This window comes from Dermacentor albipictus, chromosome 9 (assembly GCF_038994185.2).
Source record: "Dermacentor albipictus isolate Rhodes 1998 colony chromosome 9, USDA_Dalb.pri_finalv2, whole genome shotgun sequence".
Classification (NCBI taxonomy): domain Eukaryota; kingdom Metazoa; phylum Arthropoda; class Arachnida; order Ixodida; family Ixodidae; genus Dermacentor; species Dermacentor albipictus.
Genome location: NC_091829.1, coordinates 127,036,370 through 127,054,091, shown reverse-complemented (window position 1 = coordinate 127,054,091; position 17,722 = coordinate 127,036,370). Strand labels below are relative to the sequence as shown.

At 48.7% G+C, this 17,722-nt stretch overlaps 1 protein-coding gene across 5 annotated transcripts in view; it reads left to right on the top strand.

The window, feature by feature from the left end:
• The first annotated feature begins 8,255 nt into the window (after nt 1-8,255).
• LOC135912192 (latrophilin Cirl-like) overlaps nt 8,256-17,722 on the top strand; it is a 492,061-nt gene continuing 482,594 nt past the window's right edge. For 4 of the 5 annotated variants that reach the window (XM_065444566.2, XM_065444565.2, XM_065444564.2 and 1 more), the window contains exon 1: nt 8,256-8,780. In XM_065444566.2, coding sequence (XP_065300638.2) covers nt 8,726-8,780 — 55 coding nt within the window. In that variant the 5' untranslated portion in view covers nt 8,256-8,725. The remainder of the gene's footprint in view (nt 8,781-17,722) is intronic. The other variant, XM_065444570.2, reaches the window with a different exon arrangement.

Below are 17,722 nucleotides of genomic sequence, written 5' to 3'. Positions count from 1 at the left end.
CCACGCACGATGTGAGCGAAATTGGGCGGAGGTTATCGAGGCTGGGCGGCTTGCCTGGCTTGGGAATGAGAATGGTGTTGGCCGATTTCCACATTTCCGGGACTTTACCGCTGCTCCATGTTTGGTTAATGATGTCCGTTAGGTATTCGATGGACTTCTCGTCCAGGTTCCGTAAAGCTTTGTTTGTGATCTTGTCTGGACCCGGAGCCGATCTGCCGTTGAGGGCATGGAGCGCCTGCCTGATCTCCTCAATCCCAAAATCTGCGTCGAGCTCAGGGTTGTCGGAGCCTTCGTAGTCAGGGCAAGGTGGTGTAGGGCCCGATGCGACTGACAGGTACTTCTTCACTAGTTGGGATAAAATTTCATTGCTCGAATATTCTCGCTTTGCTATGTGTAGGGTGCGCGCCAGTGTGTTGCGTTGGTTGGTTTTAGTGTTTGTCTCTTCGAGGAGATGCTTTAGGAGGTTCCAGGTGCCCCCGTTGCGCAGCTGCCCGTCGATCGAGTTACACACCTCATCCCATTGTTGTTTAGAGAGGGCTCTGCAGTGTTCCTCTATAGTTCTGTTGACTTCCGATATCTTTTTTCTTAGCCGGCGGTTGAGCCGTTGTCCTTTCCACCTGGCGAGGAGCGACTGCTTGGCCTCCAACAGGTGAGCCAGACGGCTGTCCATCTTTTCCACTGGAAGATCGGTACAAACCTCTTTGGTGGTAGCTTTGATGTCCTGCCTAACCTGTACAACCCATTGTTCGAGGCTAGGCTTCTCCACACTCTCCGTTCGCTCTTCCCTAATTTTGCGAAATTTGTCCCAGTCTGTGTACTGGAACATACGCTGTCTCTTCTGCTCGACTTGGAGGTGCGTGGCCAAGATATAATGGTCGCTACCAAAGTCTACCCCGAGGTTCGTCCACTTGACGGCTGCATTGCTCCTGACAAAGGTGAGATCCGGTGTCGTGTCACGGCTCGACGATGTTCCGCATCTGGTGGGGAACGCTGGGTCCGTGACTAGCATCAAGTTTAGGTTTATAGCCTCACGCCAGAGTTCCTCCCCCTTGTTAGTGTTATATGGGTAGCCCCAGGTGTGGTACGGTGCGTTGAAATCACCAGCTATGATCAAAGGGGAGTCGCGCGCTAGTTGCGTGGCCTTGGTGATTCGTTGGAAGATGTCCATACTAAATAAACCGGAGGGCATCGCGATCCGCTGGTTGCACCGAAATTTGCAGAACTGCCTTTTCAATGTCTGCACCTAATCCAATGCGATGAATTCTGAAGTTCAGCAACACCTTAAGCAAATCTGGATTCAAGTTCGGTCCTGGTTCTAAGGCTTCGTTCAGAGATATACAACCTGCATCGTGAGCAGATGCGTCAAATACGACTCTAACCTTGGTCGAAACGCTGTCAAGTCTAAAAACTGCATGATAAGGCATATAGTATAATCTGCTTACCTCGTTGTTGGTTTCTTGCGTTGGAAGTCGTTCTGCAGACCCTTGTTGCAGGTACTGATGGATAGTCTCGCCATACTTGATCAGTATCGTCTCATCTTTCAATAACTTCTTCGTGAGATTAGTCAAGTGCTTCTTTGCAACAGCTTTGTTGTCGGCGAGTTGCATGTTCAGGGGTTTCCAGGGCAGTGCTACCTGATAGCGCTTGTCCATTTTTTCTAACGATGCCGAAAATGTGCTCATGAATTCTTTGCTTTCTTCGTTCGTTTGGGAACAACAGTCGATAATTCCAATGCTCTCAAGTTTCTAAAGCGATTTAAGCTCCTTGGACAAGCTGGTTGTGACGGCGTACACTGCGGCACGAAGCACTGCCATGGTTGAGCAGTAGGCAGCCGAGCTACTGCTGGGAATCCCTCCTTGCAGAGTCCAGCCAAATTCGGTCTTTACCGCAACTAGTGCGCCTTGCAGCTTCTTGACTTCACCACACACTAATGTCCAGTAATAGTCAGCACCGATAAGAATGTCGATCCCGCTTCCCATCAAATAGGCTGGTGCAACAGTCACACCTGCCAGTTCATCCATGTCCGCTTGCACCTTCTTTAGGATGTCCTCAGGAACATGAAGCCCATCAGAGCAGATCTCCGGTATTTCCAGAGCTTCGACAGAGTGCTCTTTAAGGTCGTATTGACTTCTTAGCCAAATTCTTACTCTTCTGCGCTTTCCTTTGATAATGTTTCCTGCTCCTCCGAATGGGTAGATTGTGATGTTCTCTTCACCTACGACCTCTAGTTGCAGTTCACGTGAAAGGTTTTTAGTGACGAAGCTTCGTTGGTTACTTCCGTCAAAGAGGAGACGAGTGAGCGCTCTTCTTCATCCCTCTGGCCACACTTGAACAGGTTGGAGCAGCACAGTTGGTACCTTTTCAGATTTCTTTTCTGTACAAGGGTGCAACTCTGGCTTTGTTCTCGGGTGCCTTCCATATCGGGTCGCACATCTGAGTCAGATGTCTTCTGCCACATTCTTTGCGTTTTATTCTTTTCTTGCGGCATTCCCTTAAAGTGTGCCCTTTTATGCAGCATCGGAAGCACCAGCCAGCTACAGTGAGCCTTTTCTTCTTTTCATCCAATGAGATCTTCACCTGACAATCGTGAGTCGCATGATTTCTTGCAGCACTGAATGCACACGGATTGGACTGCTTCGAAGCACTCGCAGAAAAAAGACAAGCTGCTGACCCTTTTTGAGGTTTGCTCTTTTCTTTGTTTTGATGGTTTGATTCTCTGGCTGCGAGATTAGCAGGTTGCAATGCCTTTTCTCGGCTTTTTCTGTTTTAAGAAAAGCTTGCCAACTCTTGATGCCGATCCCATCATCCTTGCTTGCATTGGAAAGTCCTTTGTGGTATCCGAGAACAAGATGGGTTGGGAGCATTCGCAGGACTGCGTAGGAGAGCAGGCCGCCGTAACTGTGCGTTTTGACTTCGAGCGCCGTGAGACTAGCGATATTGCGTGGCAGGTGGTAATGCATAGAGTCGACGTAGGCCGGTGTGCTCCTTTTCGTTCTGTACCGGTGGCAAGTCGAGTAACTGAGTCAGGTGTTCTTGAATCAGCACATCTCGTCGACCGAAGCGCTCTTTCAGAAGTTCGATGACAGTAGTGTCATTTGCGCCAGTCCCTTGAATGCCGGCAATGGCCGCTGCAGCTTTACCCGAAAGCACCGATCGCAAGTACAGAAACTTTTCCGCGTTGGAGGGGCCGTCGTTTCCGTGCACCGCTTGCGTGAACTGCTCCCAGAAGGACTGCCACTCCGTGGCGGCTCCGCTCAATCGTTGTAACTCGAGCTTCGGCAGTTTCAATCTGCACTTTGACATCGCCGGAGGGCCGTTGGTCTGCGCCCTCGTCGCCGCCATTTCTGCTTGTTTTGTTCACAAGTCTTTTTCTGCTTCCTAGTGAAGTTTTGTCATGTGTGCGACGATAAGGTCGTTGTATCCTATGGTCCGTACATAATTTTGCCCTGCGTCTTGGTCTTGCACTAAAGGCTCGATCGCTGCGCCCACCTCGTTTAGCTGCATTTGTAAGGCGCTAAGCCTCGCAGACAATACATTAAGAGCTCCTTCGTCTGCATGACTCTCCCAGAATAAGTCCGCTTCAGAAATCAGGTTAGTCACTTGAGTTTTCAATGCACTTTTTTTCAGTTTGAGCCGTTCCATCGTGAGATCAATGTTTACAGTTCGCTTACCGCGATGGTGCTTGAGTTGTGTCAGTTTCGGTTGGGTGTGGCGTCCCTATAGGCGTTGTTGTTGAAAGCGCGCCTCGTCGACCGTTTCCTGCCCGAGGATCATTGCTGGTTTTCCCCGAGGTCGTAGTGCTGTCGACGTGTGTTGACCTCGTTGCCTCAATGACAAGTTCGATCATTTCTCCCGGGTTTCGGCGCCAAATATTGAGGAAATTATGGCCGGTCAAAAAAGAACCGACTGCTTCGTTTGAGGCGAACAAAACAACTAACTTTATTTCGATAGTGATGCCCATTGCCGAGCGAGTTCGGAGGAACACAGGGTCGCCCGTTGACGAAAAGAATGAGGCTAAAGTTGGCAGTTTCTTCATAGGGCTTAGAACACCGCCCTGGGGAACGCCTCGGCATGTGTAGTGGTCGGTGGGCGGACCATTTTCCGGACGTGTGAACAAGGATCTTTGTGTCAAGTAGTTTCTGATCCATCGATATACTCGCCCCTAGTTCAGTTGTAAAAAGTGCGTCTAGAATGACTTGATGGGAAATGTTGTCGTAAGCTTCTTTCATGTCAAGAAAGAGTGCTACTGATAATCGCTTCCGAGTACTATTCTACAGATGATACTAGATCGATGACACTGTCAATCGGTGAATGACATCGTCGAAATCCCGCCATAGAGTCAGCGTAAATTTTGTGATGTTCAAGGTAACGTTCGAGACGCATGAGGATCATACGTTCAGTGAGCTTCCCGACGCAGCTGGCAAGAGCTATAGGCCGATACGATGCCAATTCGAGCGGTGACTTCCCTGCGTGTAGAAACGGCACCTGGTGGCTGCGTTTCCATTCCTCTGGGACGACACCATCTTGCCATTAACTATTAAAAGGCTGAGGTGTTCCTTTCGTGCTTCTCGGCCTAGGTAGCGGAAAGCAGTATATGTTATGCCATCGGGCCCTGGTGAAGACGAACGCCTACAGAGCGCCATAGCAGCTTTTCACTTTTCCATTGAGAATGGAACCTCCATACTTGTGTCACGTGGACCGGGGATGTTGCCTAAAGCCATGCCAGGGACTAAAACTGTGCCGCTAGTGACTTTCGCACAAAATTCATCAGCAATGTCTATCTCACGGCGGTTTTGATAGAGAACAAGGGCGCTAAAAGGGCGTCGCTGCTGGGGACTTGAGCAAGGACCCCACACATGCGACAATGGCTTGCAGGGGCCCAGTGACCCACAAGAGCATTTCCATCTCTGATCCGCTAGCTTATCCATTCAGTGCTTTATCTTCTTTTGCATGTGCCGAGCTTCTCTGAGGTCAAGAGAGAGAGGAAAGGATGCATAGAAAGGCAGGGAGGTTAACCAGAGATGATTCTGGTTAGCTACCCTCCATGTGGGGTAGGATGAAATGGGGATATAGAAGGAAAGAGGGCGGAAGGGGGAGATAGAAAGAAATATAGACGAGCACGACTAAACCGCGGACACTACAGAGCGGTAGGGGTCAAGACTTGACTTCGTGCGCCTGTACCTCCTTTCAGCTCGGCAACGTAGTGCACGAAGCCTTTCCAATTCAATGTCATTCTCTGTACGCTTTGATGAATATGTGAAGCAGCGCGTACAATATTGCATTGCCTCTGCAATTATGTCTTCTAATCCGTGTGCGATATGTTTCTTGCATGTGTCTTCTACACGATCTTGAAAGACTGACCAGCCGATTTGGCAAGATACAACCGGTAATGCGGCGTCTAATCCATCTGTTCTAACACAGGTCAGAATATGATCACTTCCATTGGTTTCAATATCAGTGAACCCCTGCACGCTCACAGTCAGGCAACGCGACACCAAAATTCAAGTCAAGGCAGCTGCTGTGCGTTGTTCCTCGCAGAAATGTCGGGCTTCCGTCATTTAGAAGACACAGGTTATGGTCTGATGCAAAAGATATTAGTGACTTGCTCCTCGAATTTATCCTGGAGCTTCCCCATATGTGGTGGTGAGCGTTGAAGTCTCCTGTTATTATCCAAGGACCGGGAGTAGCGGCTATAATATCTTCTGATCTTTTGCTATCAAACTGACTTGTTAGGGAATGATAGAGGCCAGTAAGAGTAAAAGACAGCCTCTTCTTTCTCACAGCAACACAGACGTATGGGTTACCGTCGTGTGGCGCTACGGGTTGGGAAAAATACGTAAGGTCCTTGCGAATGTAAACCAGAACCTTACAACTACGGACGCACGTGTTTGAAAAAAAAGGTTCATATCCTGATACTCTTATGGAGGCTCATAAGTTCGGTTCACAGATGACCAGCATAGGAAAATGGCTTTCAAACACGAACTGTCGAAAATCCGAAATACGTGACCTCAGACCTCTCGCATTCCATTGGAGTATGGAAACACTTCTGGCATCATCCTGGAACGATCGCTGTTGTCGATGAGCCATGGTTCTGCTGTAGAAGTTCTCAAGCACTGGATTTCTGAAGGCTCACTAGAACCGAATCGATGGCATCCAGCACTTGCAACGCACTTCGTGCTGTTGGTGTGTATAGCTTGTCCAGAAGTACACGAATAGCACTCACCCGAGAGCTGATCATGACAACAATTTGTTGATATTGGTCCATCAATTTATCAGGAACAGACGAAGTGTCCCTTGCTGTAGAAGTCTGATTTCGCTCAGTAGTGGCATGTAGCCTTAGGAGAGCAGGCCAGGCGTCAGCAACCGTGCTGTTCGATGCACCTTTGTCCTATGAGCTGACTGCGTTTGGCCTGGGCGGAAGAGTGGGTAGTAATGCACGTGGGTGGCGTTCTGCAGAGGCTTTGGAGGCTCTTGATCGACGTCGGCGACGTGATCGTCGTCGCTGAATGGATGTTGCTGCTTCTCGGTGAGACGAGAAGTCTCTAACCATTTTCTTCAATATTGCAATTTCTTTCAAATCAAAGGGCATTCCTTCGAGGATGCATCGTGAGGGCCACTGCTGTTTCTGCACTTCAGCACACTGGCCTTGCACGTGTTAGTGGTGTGGGGCCCAGTGGAGCGAGAACAGACGCTAGTGTTATTGAACACACTACTCACATGGTCAAGCTTCATGCATTTGCAGCCCAGCAGTGGTTTTGGTATAAAGGGGCGCACTGCGTGTCGGAAGTTGCCCACGTTTGCATGCGATGGGAGGGATTCGCTCTTAAAGATTATCTTAACACACCGTGACGTGCTGAGACGGAACGCGTTTGTTATGATGGCGTTTTCTGTAGCTGGCTTGATTAAGATCGACAGATCGGAGTCGACAATGGTCTCGTCAACATCGTAAATTACGTCAGTACTGACTTCATTGCCCAGCGGAATATGAGGGTGGACTTTCATCGCATCAAGTTCCGTGACTTTGCGCAAGGAACCCAACGCAGCCATGTGTTCTACGTCAATCGCTAGCACGTTCTTACGGGTGTTCACTCTGATGTCTTTGATTGCATTCGAAACCCGCGCCTCTAGATGTCAAGACATGGCTTGCCTGTTGAGGCGTCTCAGGTTGTCAGTGGCGAGAACTGGTGAGAACAGGATGGTGAGCTCCTCGGTATCCCGCGAAGATCTCACGGTGGACTCACTCGAATTCGATGATCCGCTGAGAAACCTTCGCTTTGCTTTATGACTCCGCACCAGCTCGAAGGTGTCGTCACAAGAATCTTCACTGCTGACACAGTGCTGCATGGTGTCGTCGCGGTCAGTGTCGCTCTCGGTGCCGTTGCCCTTCCTTGAGGCAGCCGCTGCGGGCACTGCCGAGTCCGGCGGATGCGCGTGAGGCTAAGGGGGAAACAGCAGTTCACAGGCAAATTCTAAGAAATTCACAAAATGAGTGGAGGTGGAAGACTCGCCGTTCTGCCTGAAAGGCACTTCCTCTTCTTCCCACACATATCGAAAATCTCTGAAAACATGCCTACTCTCAAAATGTATCCATTGCACATATGCAGGGACGTTCCCATCTGGCAACGCGGAAAGCCACAAACCTTTCTGGAATGCCTTATATCACGGTTGTGTTCGCTTTTCAAGTCGGGAATTATCGTGCGTGTTAACAATAACGAATTACCTTACTGTATTTGATATTGTACATTTTGACGTTGTTGTTGTAGAACCGAGTAACGCAGATCAGGTTGTATGAAGACGAATATTTCTTGAAATTTAATTTGGTTGTCATCTGGGACAGCTGAACATTAATATGTAGGCAACGTGCTGCAATTCTGTGACGAATTTGGCATGCCTTTTAACACCGGAATAAGCCATTGCATAAAGAAATTTAGGATTTTATTGAAACGCTTTAAGGAAATCAGCATTTTGTACAACACAGTGCTCAACATTTGTCTCAAGAGACTGCAGAAATGGAACAAAAGAACATTACTGCTGTAAAAAAAAAAAGACAAATAAAAACGCCCTTTTTCTATACCTTGTCTATTGGCGCGCCAAGACGATCCAAAAACAAGAGTTGACTTCGCCCATCGGCCGAGAGATGGCGCCGTGTCCTGCGGGGCCGGCCCGCCGGCGAGGGTGAGAAGTGGCGGCGCTTTCGGCCAATGGACGTGCCCGGCTTGCGCTCCTTTCAGACGCTCAGGAATGCGGTTCGTGCCACACAAGCGCCGCGGCTTGGTTTGGGCGCGCACGTGATCGGCTCGCGCGAGTCCCGACCGACGCCGGTGTCGTCCTTAGGAGGCGCGCGTACTTCTGCTGCTGGACGGCGCTCGCCTGTCAACGACCTGCCGTGCGTCCGATTGGCGCGCGAACGGGGATGTGACCTCAACCGACTCGTCAAAGAATTTGCTGGCGGTGCATGTGCAACTGGTTGTTGGTCTACGTCGACGTCGCGCTGGCCTCCTCTTGGGATTCGCCTGTGATCTCCGTTGTTTGCTGCTCCTGCTTGCGTGTTTGTGTGTGCGCGTGTGTCATTCGCCTTGCGGCCAGGCAACTCGTGAAACTTCCCAGCCGGTGTCTTGGAAGGATTACGCCCGTCGGAGTGACCGGTGGCGATATCGCGGGGCCTAGCCGTGGCAAGCCCGTGCGTCGTTAATGCGGAACGGCAAAAAGTGTGGATTTGCTGCCCATGACAGAGCAGCGGACTACGCGCCGTCCGTCACAGGGCCATCTTCCTTCCCATGGTGAGCTGGAACACGGGAACTTCACTTTTTGATCGTTGTTGTTATGATTATTCAAAAACATCGCAGGTTCCAATTTGGAGCATCGCGTGAGAAGGGGTTACGGAAATATCCGCAGTTTGTTTTCGTACACCGAAACCTAGAACAATTGGAAAACGGGCAAGAAAAATATTGTGCGGTACTTCAGCGATGAAAATAACAAGTACAAATTACAGTCGGGGACAAGAGTTTGCAGAGTAAGTAAAATCTTGTTCAGTGTCCGAGATAATTCATGTGTATTAAAGAGCAAAGCAGGTTTATGCGTAGAAATACATATTAAGCAACCAGCCTATCGGTGAAAACAATGTAAACAGCTAATACACAGGATCAATGTTATTTGCGCACCACTTGAGACGATGACTAGGGCACGACAGACGCGAGCGCAAAGTTTCAACTGGTTTCAGTGGTAGAAAGTCATGTGGTTTATATGCATACATAAACGCGGCCCAATATGACAGGCATGATAAAATATGCAGGTGCAATCAGCAAGACAGGCGTGCATTCCCAATAGCAAGATCTAAATAACGAGTGCCACATACACCCAAGGCACACATGCCGGTGGCCTAAGCATCTATCGCTCCGCTCTCGCATTATCCGGCCCCGTTAGCATAACCAATTTCTTTTTGTCCTAATGAAGCCGCACTGACGCAAGGTGATGCATTTTTTGAGCTTCAATTATCTCACGTGTCCTCTGAATATTATGCTTGGCTTACAACCTTGCAGTCACTGAACAGCGGTTTACGACCGCAATCCCGACATTGTAAACCCAGGTTCCCTTGCACCGTCCATGGTTATGTTCCGGTCAGGCCGATGAGCTTGTGCGGGATCGCGCGTGCCACTTTTCCTGCGCAATTCACGTACTGGTTCCCGTGGTTCCTTGTATGCATGTCGTCTTGCTTGTACTGCTTTCCCCCCTTTGCATAGCGACGCTAACGTGTGGGGCGCCGTCGTGTTACGTCGCATTTATGTACTACGTGTATAAACTGCTCGACTTCCTGCCATTAAGAACCAGTCCAAAGCTTGCGCTTGTGTCTGTCGTCGGGGCCCAGTCCTCGTTCTTCCAAGTGGTGCGCAAACAGCATTCATCGTGAACCAACTAGCCCGAACCGGCAACCTTCTAGCCCAGCGTAGCCACCTTTTAGGAAGTGTGAAATAGCTCTAAGAAATCTCTAGTGAGTTATGTTCTGAAGGCTTGCAGGTCGGGAATGTTAGCAATTTTATTTGGGAAGCCGATCCACAGCATGACGGCACAAGACGGTGCCGAAAGCGTGGTTAAAGCTTGTGTCTGTATATCAACGTGCATAAGTCTATATATATATATATATATATATATATATATATATATATATATATATATATATATATATATATATATATATATATATATATATACCGTATTTACTCGATTCTAAGCACCCCCTTTATTCCACGATCGCGATGCCTAAAGTGAGAGGGGGTGCTTAGTTTCGAAAAATCTAGAATGACCCCCCCTCCCTCTTTTCGCTGTGACATCACGACGATACGGGTGCGAGATATAATATGTTATTTTGCAAACATTCAAAAGAAAAATCGGTGTAGACAGTGAACCCACCGATTGTATCGGATGCTCAGTTGCTATCACTGCCACTCGAGTTCGTCGCACTGCTTGAACCGCCGCACTCGGTATCCCACAGCAGGTCGTCTTCCGTTCCGTCGAAGTGGTTTGGGATCGAGCACCTTTTAAGGTTTTGCCACAACGTCCACTTGGACCCGCTTCCACGCGTCCGAAATTCACTTTGCCATGGTTGATGGAGACGCTTTCCGCAGCTTTCGCCGTACAGTCCGGCTTAACGGCGTACTCGAGCCGCGGAGCCACCTCGGGAGGCCGACGGCTCCGGCTCGATGGCAGAGGGAGCAAGCGCGCTTGGCGGCCTTGGCTACACGCTCTTCCAAACAAATTGGGGCGGTGCTTAGATTCGCATGCAAACTTTTTTCCCAGTTTTCTCTCGAAAATAGAGGGCGGTGCTTAGAATCGCGAAAATACGGTATATATGTATATACGCACACTAGAAAAAAGCGTTTCTGAGTCCGCGCACATAACACAGTGAAGTGAATGCGCCTATGAACCGATTTATTGACGTTTCGGCAGGGGTCCGGCCGTTTCTGGTGGATCCCGCAGTTTCCGATCAAGGCTGAAGCCCGGCCGAAACGTAAAAAAAATCGCTTCATACGCGCCTCTACTTCACTGTGCACACACACACACACACACACACACACACACACACAGATATATATATATATATATATATATATATATATATATATATATATATATATATATATATATATATATATACAGTGTTTTAAGTAAGACAAATCCTTTAAAGCGGGCTTCATGCGTCTCTTATGCTCGTTTTGGCTCCGATGTCAAACGCTTGCTTCGCCCCCCTCCCCAATTGAATCCTCTTCCAAGAAGAGTCGTCTACTATGTCGTTTCAATGGACCAAGTCAACTGGAAGCACCGCTTTTATTGCGGCTGACGTGGTATATCGCTTTTCGGAGAGCTCGCCCTTACCCTTTTTTTTTTTTTTGAAACCACAGCAGGAGGAGTGGTCACTTCTCCTCCTGCCCGCCCGAACACGTCATATGCAAGAACCCCTACCCGCAAAGCGCGCTGCTCTCACGATTTCGCCGCAGCACTTGGTTCAACCACGCCACGGGAAAAGACGTGGCACGCGCAGTGCCTTCACTTCGAGTGGCGCCGCCCCTCGGGGTCGGAAATTTTGCCGTCTGCTGCGTTCTGCCGCTGCTCGACGATTGGCGTTCGGTTCAGAGAAAAAGAAATCTCTGTCGTTTAGTTCGCCACTTATGCACTTAGGTTGGCAGATCTGTGGATGATATCTGATATTGATTGCGCCACGTACGTCCGCGTCTTGTTCCTTATGTTCGTCAGTGTAACAGTAAGCGCAATACAGTCATCAATTATTAACAATCCAGTTTTGCAGAGAATCGCTCCCCGTAATTGCAACTCGCGTAGTTATCACGATGTAAATTTCTTTTTTTTCTTTCTTTCTGGCATAGCGTCAAGGAACATTAAGCTATCGCACGTATACTCGGCGTAAGGAGTTCGTTTTGAAGCTCATGCTTATTTTCATAACTGGCAAAGACTTTGAAATAAACTTCGCAATAATCTGTTCTCAGCTGTTGTGAACTATAGTGAGTCACAGTCCTGCCTAGGGGCGTGCGATTATTCGAAGCTTCCGGGTGACGAATCGAATATCGCCTTATTCGTTTCGGTGTTCGAATCAGTCCAGTTGTCATAATTCGCCAATACGAATATTTTTTCGAATAGTCTCGGAATACTTCAGAGCGCACGGTGTGCAACAGAGTCCGGCACACCCGGCGGCCACCGTGACGCGGTGGCGCCGCCTACGTGCGGCGCTCGAGTGAGTCGAGGATCGTAACACAGTTGAAACGCGATTTTCACGAAGTGATGGCCACGCTCGAATTGTTTCGTTAAATCGGGAAGTTCACTACATTCACTGAGGAATTTTTTCAGTCCTTCGAAATCTAAAACTGTAGCGTAGCGCCAATTTTACCGCGGCATTATATTTGCCGCTAACCCACGCCTGCGCGTGAAAAAAAAAACCCGCGAGGGGGGTCAAATACCGCCGCCCCTAGCTAGCGCCATCTGGTACGCAAAAGCGTTCGCGACTGATTTGCATCGCTTGTTCCGTGCATGGGCGTGGCCTGCAGCCTCGTCAAACTGAAGCTTGCGCCGTGGCGCTTTAACGCGATAGCGTCAGAGCTCGAACGAAATCCCGTCTGCGTCGACATTAAATCAATCGCAGCTTTTTTACTCATTTATTTCTGGAAAAGCTTCGTTAAATCGGGTTTAAGACAAGCTAGTTTCGTTAATTCGGGTTGATTACAACACTTAACCCTACTTGTCGGGGAATTTCTTCGTCCGATCGGGAACTGTTCGTCGCTGTGCCGTGCACCGCGTTGCCGGGTACGACACAGCCGCCTTTATTTGCACTTCGGGCTGCTCGATTATAAAAGGAGAAGTGCTAAGGCCCGCGCTAAATATCCGTCCAAGACTGCCATGCCTTCTTCAGCTATGATACCTACTCTGCTTGTACGCAATGACCCAGCCTGTGCATTTGGCTCAACGAAGGTGCTTTTGGCGTTCCTTTGGGACACTGGTCCCAATGAGATACTCTACTTTGTTGCGCGTTTTGTATGTGCTGTGTATCTCCGACGTGCACTTTCATCTCATATTTCGTCCTGCCCATAACATGCTACGCATGTCGTCAGCTCGACCTCATCCATTACAGGATGAGGTCGGGCTGACGTGATGACGCGATGTCATATTTTACCCAACCGGGCTATTTCCTCCCGATCTCTGTGAGCACATTTCTCGCACCACGCGTCCGCACCCTAGTGCACATTGCTGTCGCCTATTTCCCATTGCATCACCCGCGGCGCATTGCTCACGTTTTGCGATGCGCCTTACAGCATTCAGTCGGCAAACGCAAAGGTGTGGCCTATCTTTTGTCGTCTGACTTTCGCTTTTGCTCTGTGCAAGTGTCACGCTGTGCTTGATCGTCGTGTAATTATGATGTGGCCACAGTGTACAAGTGGATAGCGTCATGGGTATATACGTCACGTACCCCTGAAATGCTGTCAGATTGCTTACTTCCGTCTATGGCAACGAGCCGATTGCGATTAATTACGTATTCTGATACGCGTTACGTTAAAATAGCGTGTAGAGAGTCCTGCAATTGTTTAACTGAAGGGCTAGTCCACCTTCGGGCACTCTGTAGCATTGTTAACGTGAACGCGGTAGAGAGACCAAGGAAAACGACCCGGACGAGCATTCAGAAACTGTTTTGTCATTTTCGTGATCAACTCCCTTTAATAACAGTATTAAGCCAAGTTATCACGTGTTTGCTGCTAGAGGGTAGTAAGGCGTTGGAATGCTGACCGTGTAAGACCATATATGCTGTACGTCTCTTCTGACGATAGGAATGCAGGCATAGCCGTCCCTCTCACTGTGGTTATTTTTTTTTTCAGAGCAAATTAATTTTGTATATAGAAACGTAGCAACCCAAGGTTTACTGCTTCTAGCCTCTCCAGGTAGATTTCGTTTAACCCCACCTACTAGCGCTTGAGGCCCATGCCACATGTAAAAAAAAAAAAACGACAGAAAGAAATGGAGGAAGGAGGGAAGGTTGGAACAGGGAAGAAAAGACGTTTCCAAAGCCCCGCGGAATAAACCATCGCCCCGTCATGACCACCAAAGAACTCCGCGTAATTAGAGGAAAGTGTCTGCACTAGTGTCTGCATAGGTTGAACCGGAATTCCCTGTTGACGTCTGGTACAGTGGATTTTTCTCGCTCGTCAATTGAAGTGTTCCTTCGCTCGCCCATAGGCGAAAGGCTTCCGTTTCGGAGTCGTTGAAAGCCATTGAAAACTTGGCCGCGATCCGTCGATCTCAGTGGCTCTCTTCGCACGGAGCTTTTACCGTGATTGAACATCCAGCCCGGCTTGAGGCCGTCGTTGCTTAAGCTCCTCGCACGGATCTTCAATTACTCGCATCGGCGCCAATCTCTTAGACGCAGCGTGTGCTCGCGACAAAGCGCGGAGAAGGCTCGTCCTGGGGTTGGCGTCGAAACTCCATTTGTTGCTGCAGACGGCAGACAACGTCGTCTGCAGGTAAAGGCATTGGAGACGCAACAGGACAGCGCAGACGCTTGATCGTAGCCGTAGGAAAAGAAAATAATGTTGTATGAAGTTTACGTAAGTCATTGATTTAATCCTTTATTTTATTCACTGCTTTCACAGGGCGTAGGCAATCTGGCTTTTATTGGAACAAGAAGCTGTTTCCCGTACAGTTATCGAAGAGTGGCCCTTACTAGTAGTGCTTTTCATTGTATATTTAACTTCCTTCAACACATGAAACGCTTAAGCTTGCTGGCATAATGGAGCGATTTTAAATTAGTTTCCCATTGTCTTCCGTGTTTCTTATATTTCTATTTTTTTTTCTCTTTTGCGATTTACCAATGCTCCGAGCGGCGTTTTGTCTAAACGCGATCTACCCGTAACGGAAAACAAACAAAAGCAAGCGAAAAGAATGATCGCATCACGCCGGTTGTTGTCTCATAATCGCACTCGTACATAACCTAAATAAGTGCTGTGTTCTCTTTTTCTATTTTTAGTGAGCGGAGAAAAATGGGTAGGAATGGCTCTTTAAGGGAAGAATCTCCCGTTAGGGCTGGTTAACCCCGAGTAACAAACACCGTACTCGGACAGGAAAGAAAGACATCACAAGGAGAAAGCCAGAATAAAAGAACTGCGCAAAAACACACAAGCAGTGACACCTCGGGCATCGGCACCGAAAGCACGCCCCTGCATCGCATTAGTAGAACTCCAACATCAAACATGAGTGACATGCAAACTTCCGCGCATAAACTTTATAAACGGGAAGCCCAGAGCTACCTGCAAATGGGCGGTGGTGTTGCAGCAGGCGGGCTGGCAACTGTTCCGCCTGAGCCTCCTGCATGTGAGTGTCGCCAGCTCCCGTGTCTCGCATGAAGGCAGTCGTCATTGCCTACGGGCAGAACGACGTCTTGGAAGCGGTCATTCTTTTGCCGGCTGTGTCGACCATCGTCCATCCAAGCATGTGTGCATATCTACGCCCGACATTTTTCCCACGAACTTGTGCCCTAGATGGTCCGTGGCCAAATGGATGGAGCATGGTGCTGCCGTGCTGAGGGATCCGTCTTTTGCACGGACCATGTACACGGACACTTGGTATGTAACTCTGGCTATGTGCTGCTCTTCAGTGAAGCTCTTTGATGCCAACTAGGGTCACAGGATATCTGCCACGGGGGTATCTTCACTAAACATGTCGGTGCCAACTTGGGTCACCTGGCGTGTGCGGCCCTTCGTAATATTATCTACAACACATCAACAATTACGCTCCAACCATAAGATAGATGCGATTAAAGTCGCCAGTCGTATCTCCTGGATGGATGCATAGTGTCGTATTGTGCTATAAGTTATAATAAACAACCATGATAATTAAGAATAAATAATCAACACAGTGCTATGACTCTGATTGACTCATTGGACTGAACGGTACAAGTGTGGAAGCGTGGAACGGCCTCGGTCGCATACCTTCTCGGCGTTCAAGGTGTCCACGGCTTTGTTCGGCTGTCGAGAGGCGTAACTTCTTCCGGGGGCTGCATTCTCGGCTGTCGTGTCATTGCGAAATTGAATTGCTTCACTGCCGTGCGAGGTATGGAGCCTGGTTACGAAACTTTGTTTGGAAAAAGCTCAAGACGTGAAACATGGCGTCAGTATTTCTGCCCCTCCTATCGTGTGTGTCGCATTTATCGTTTGGATCAACGTGAACGCTCAGGGCAGAAACCTTAGCGCACCATCGGAACGGAACCGATTTTGCGCAGATTTCCCCTTCCCCTCCATCTTATTGGCGTATGAAAGACTGGTGTATTCTCGAGAGCTTCGGTGGTATTTTTATTTAGAAAGCACCTTACAGGCCATTTCGGCCATAGCGTAAGGGGGGCAATGTAACAAAGAACTGTTAAGTACAATGGAAACATCTCAAAAATAAATCTAAGACAACTGTACAGGGGCTGAACTAAAAGCAAAACAATGCACAGCATGTTCAAGCATAGAAGCAAAATAAAAGGATGGAGATTATGTGAAAAGCACGCACAGGTGTTCACGAAATATTTTACGATCAGTTATCGAGACGATATCATGGGGAAGACCATTCCATGCACTGGGATATGGTACGAGGTACAGCAGATAAATTAAAAGCAGTGGTTCTTCCGAAAATGCGCTTGAAACTGAAATGATTATGTAATCTTGAGAACGTACGGGCGGGGGTTTCGAGGGGTAATATGCATGGCTTATCGGAATCAAAATATTTGTGAAATAGGCAGGGCAAAGCAACCTTGTGGCGGATGTCTAGGGGCTGTGAAGAAATACCGAGCTTGATCTGCGTGATACTGGACTTCCGATCAAGGGCCCTATAACGTAAAACTATTCCAATATATTTTTATTCTAATCTCCTGACGTCAAATTTGCGTAACCGCCGACGCAAGCATCGGGCGGTCACCCGCACGGTTGTCTGTACAAACCAATCAAATGCTCCCCTCGTTCATAGGAGGTCACCTTTGTTTGCTTGAAAAACGAATAACATTGCCTACACTGAGCGGCTTGTCTTATCTAATTGGCTGACAAGAGGCGAGGAGCAGGCTGAAGTGGAGAGGGATTCGATGGGGCCGAGCCACTGCAGTGAAGGTCGATAACCGGATGAAGAAGGTGGTGCCGGCGTCTGCGATTGGTCCGCTTTCCCTTACTTAGCTTGCGGTGGCTGGTTGAAACTGGCGGTGGCATGCAACGAACGCTTAAGAATGACGCTAAAATGGATCCTCAGCGAAAAAGAATTGGCAGAATGAGGTCGTAAACGTGCCGAAAGCGTTCAAAAACGTTACATGGCCACGCAAGAAGTTTTATTATACGCAACCCATGCTCTCCGGCAGGTGCGAGTAGCCAGCGCCTCAGCGATCGGCGGCAGCCATCTTTTATTCCTTTCGGAACGGTGCAGCCTGCGGCTATTCAGAAGAAAATTCAGTTTTCTTCGGCATATTAATGCCTCTTTAATGCGTACACGTCACTTTGACGTGGGGAGTTTTTGCGGTTTTATGACAGGCAGCTGAAGTTGGCGCAGCCAGAAAACTTTTGACCAATAGCTGGGGGCGACTCGCGAAAAGGCGTCGCATCAGAAATAACTATTTTCTTTTTTTGGGTCAACTCATGCATAATCAGTGTGTATGCGTCCTGTCAGATGGGGAGGTATCGCGATTTTCGTGACGTCTCGTTACAGACAGATG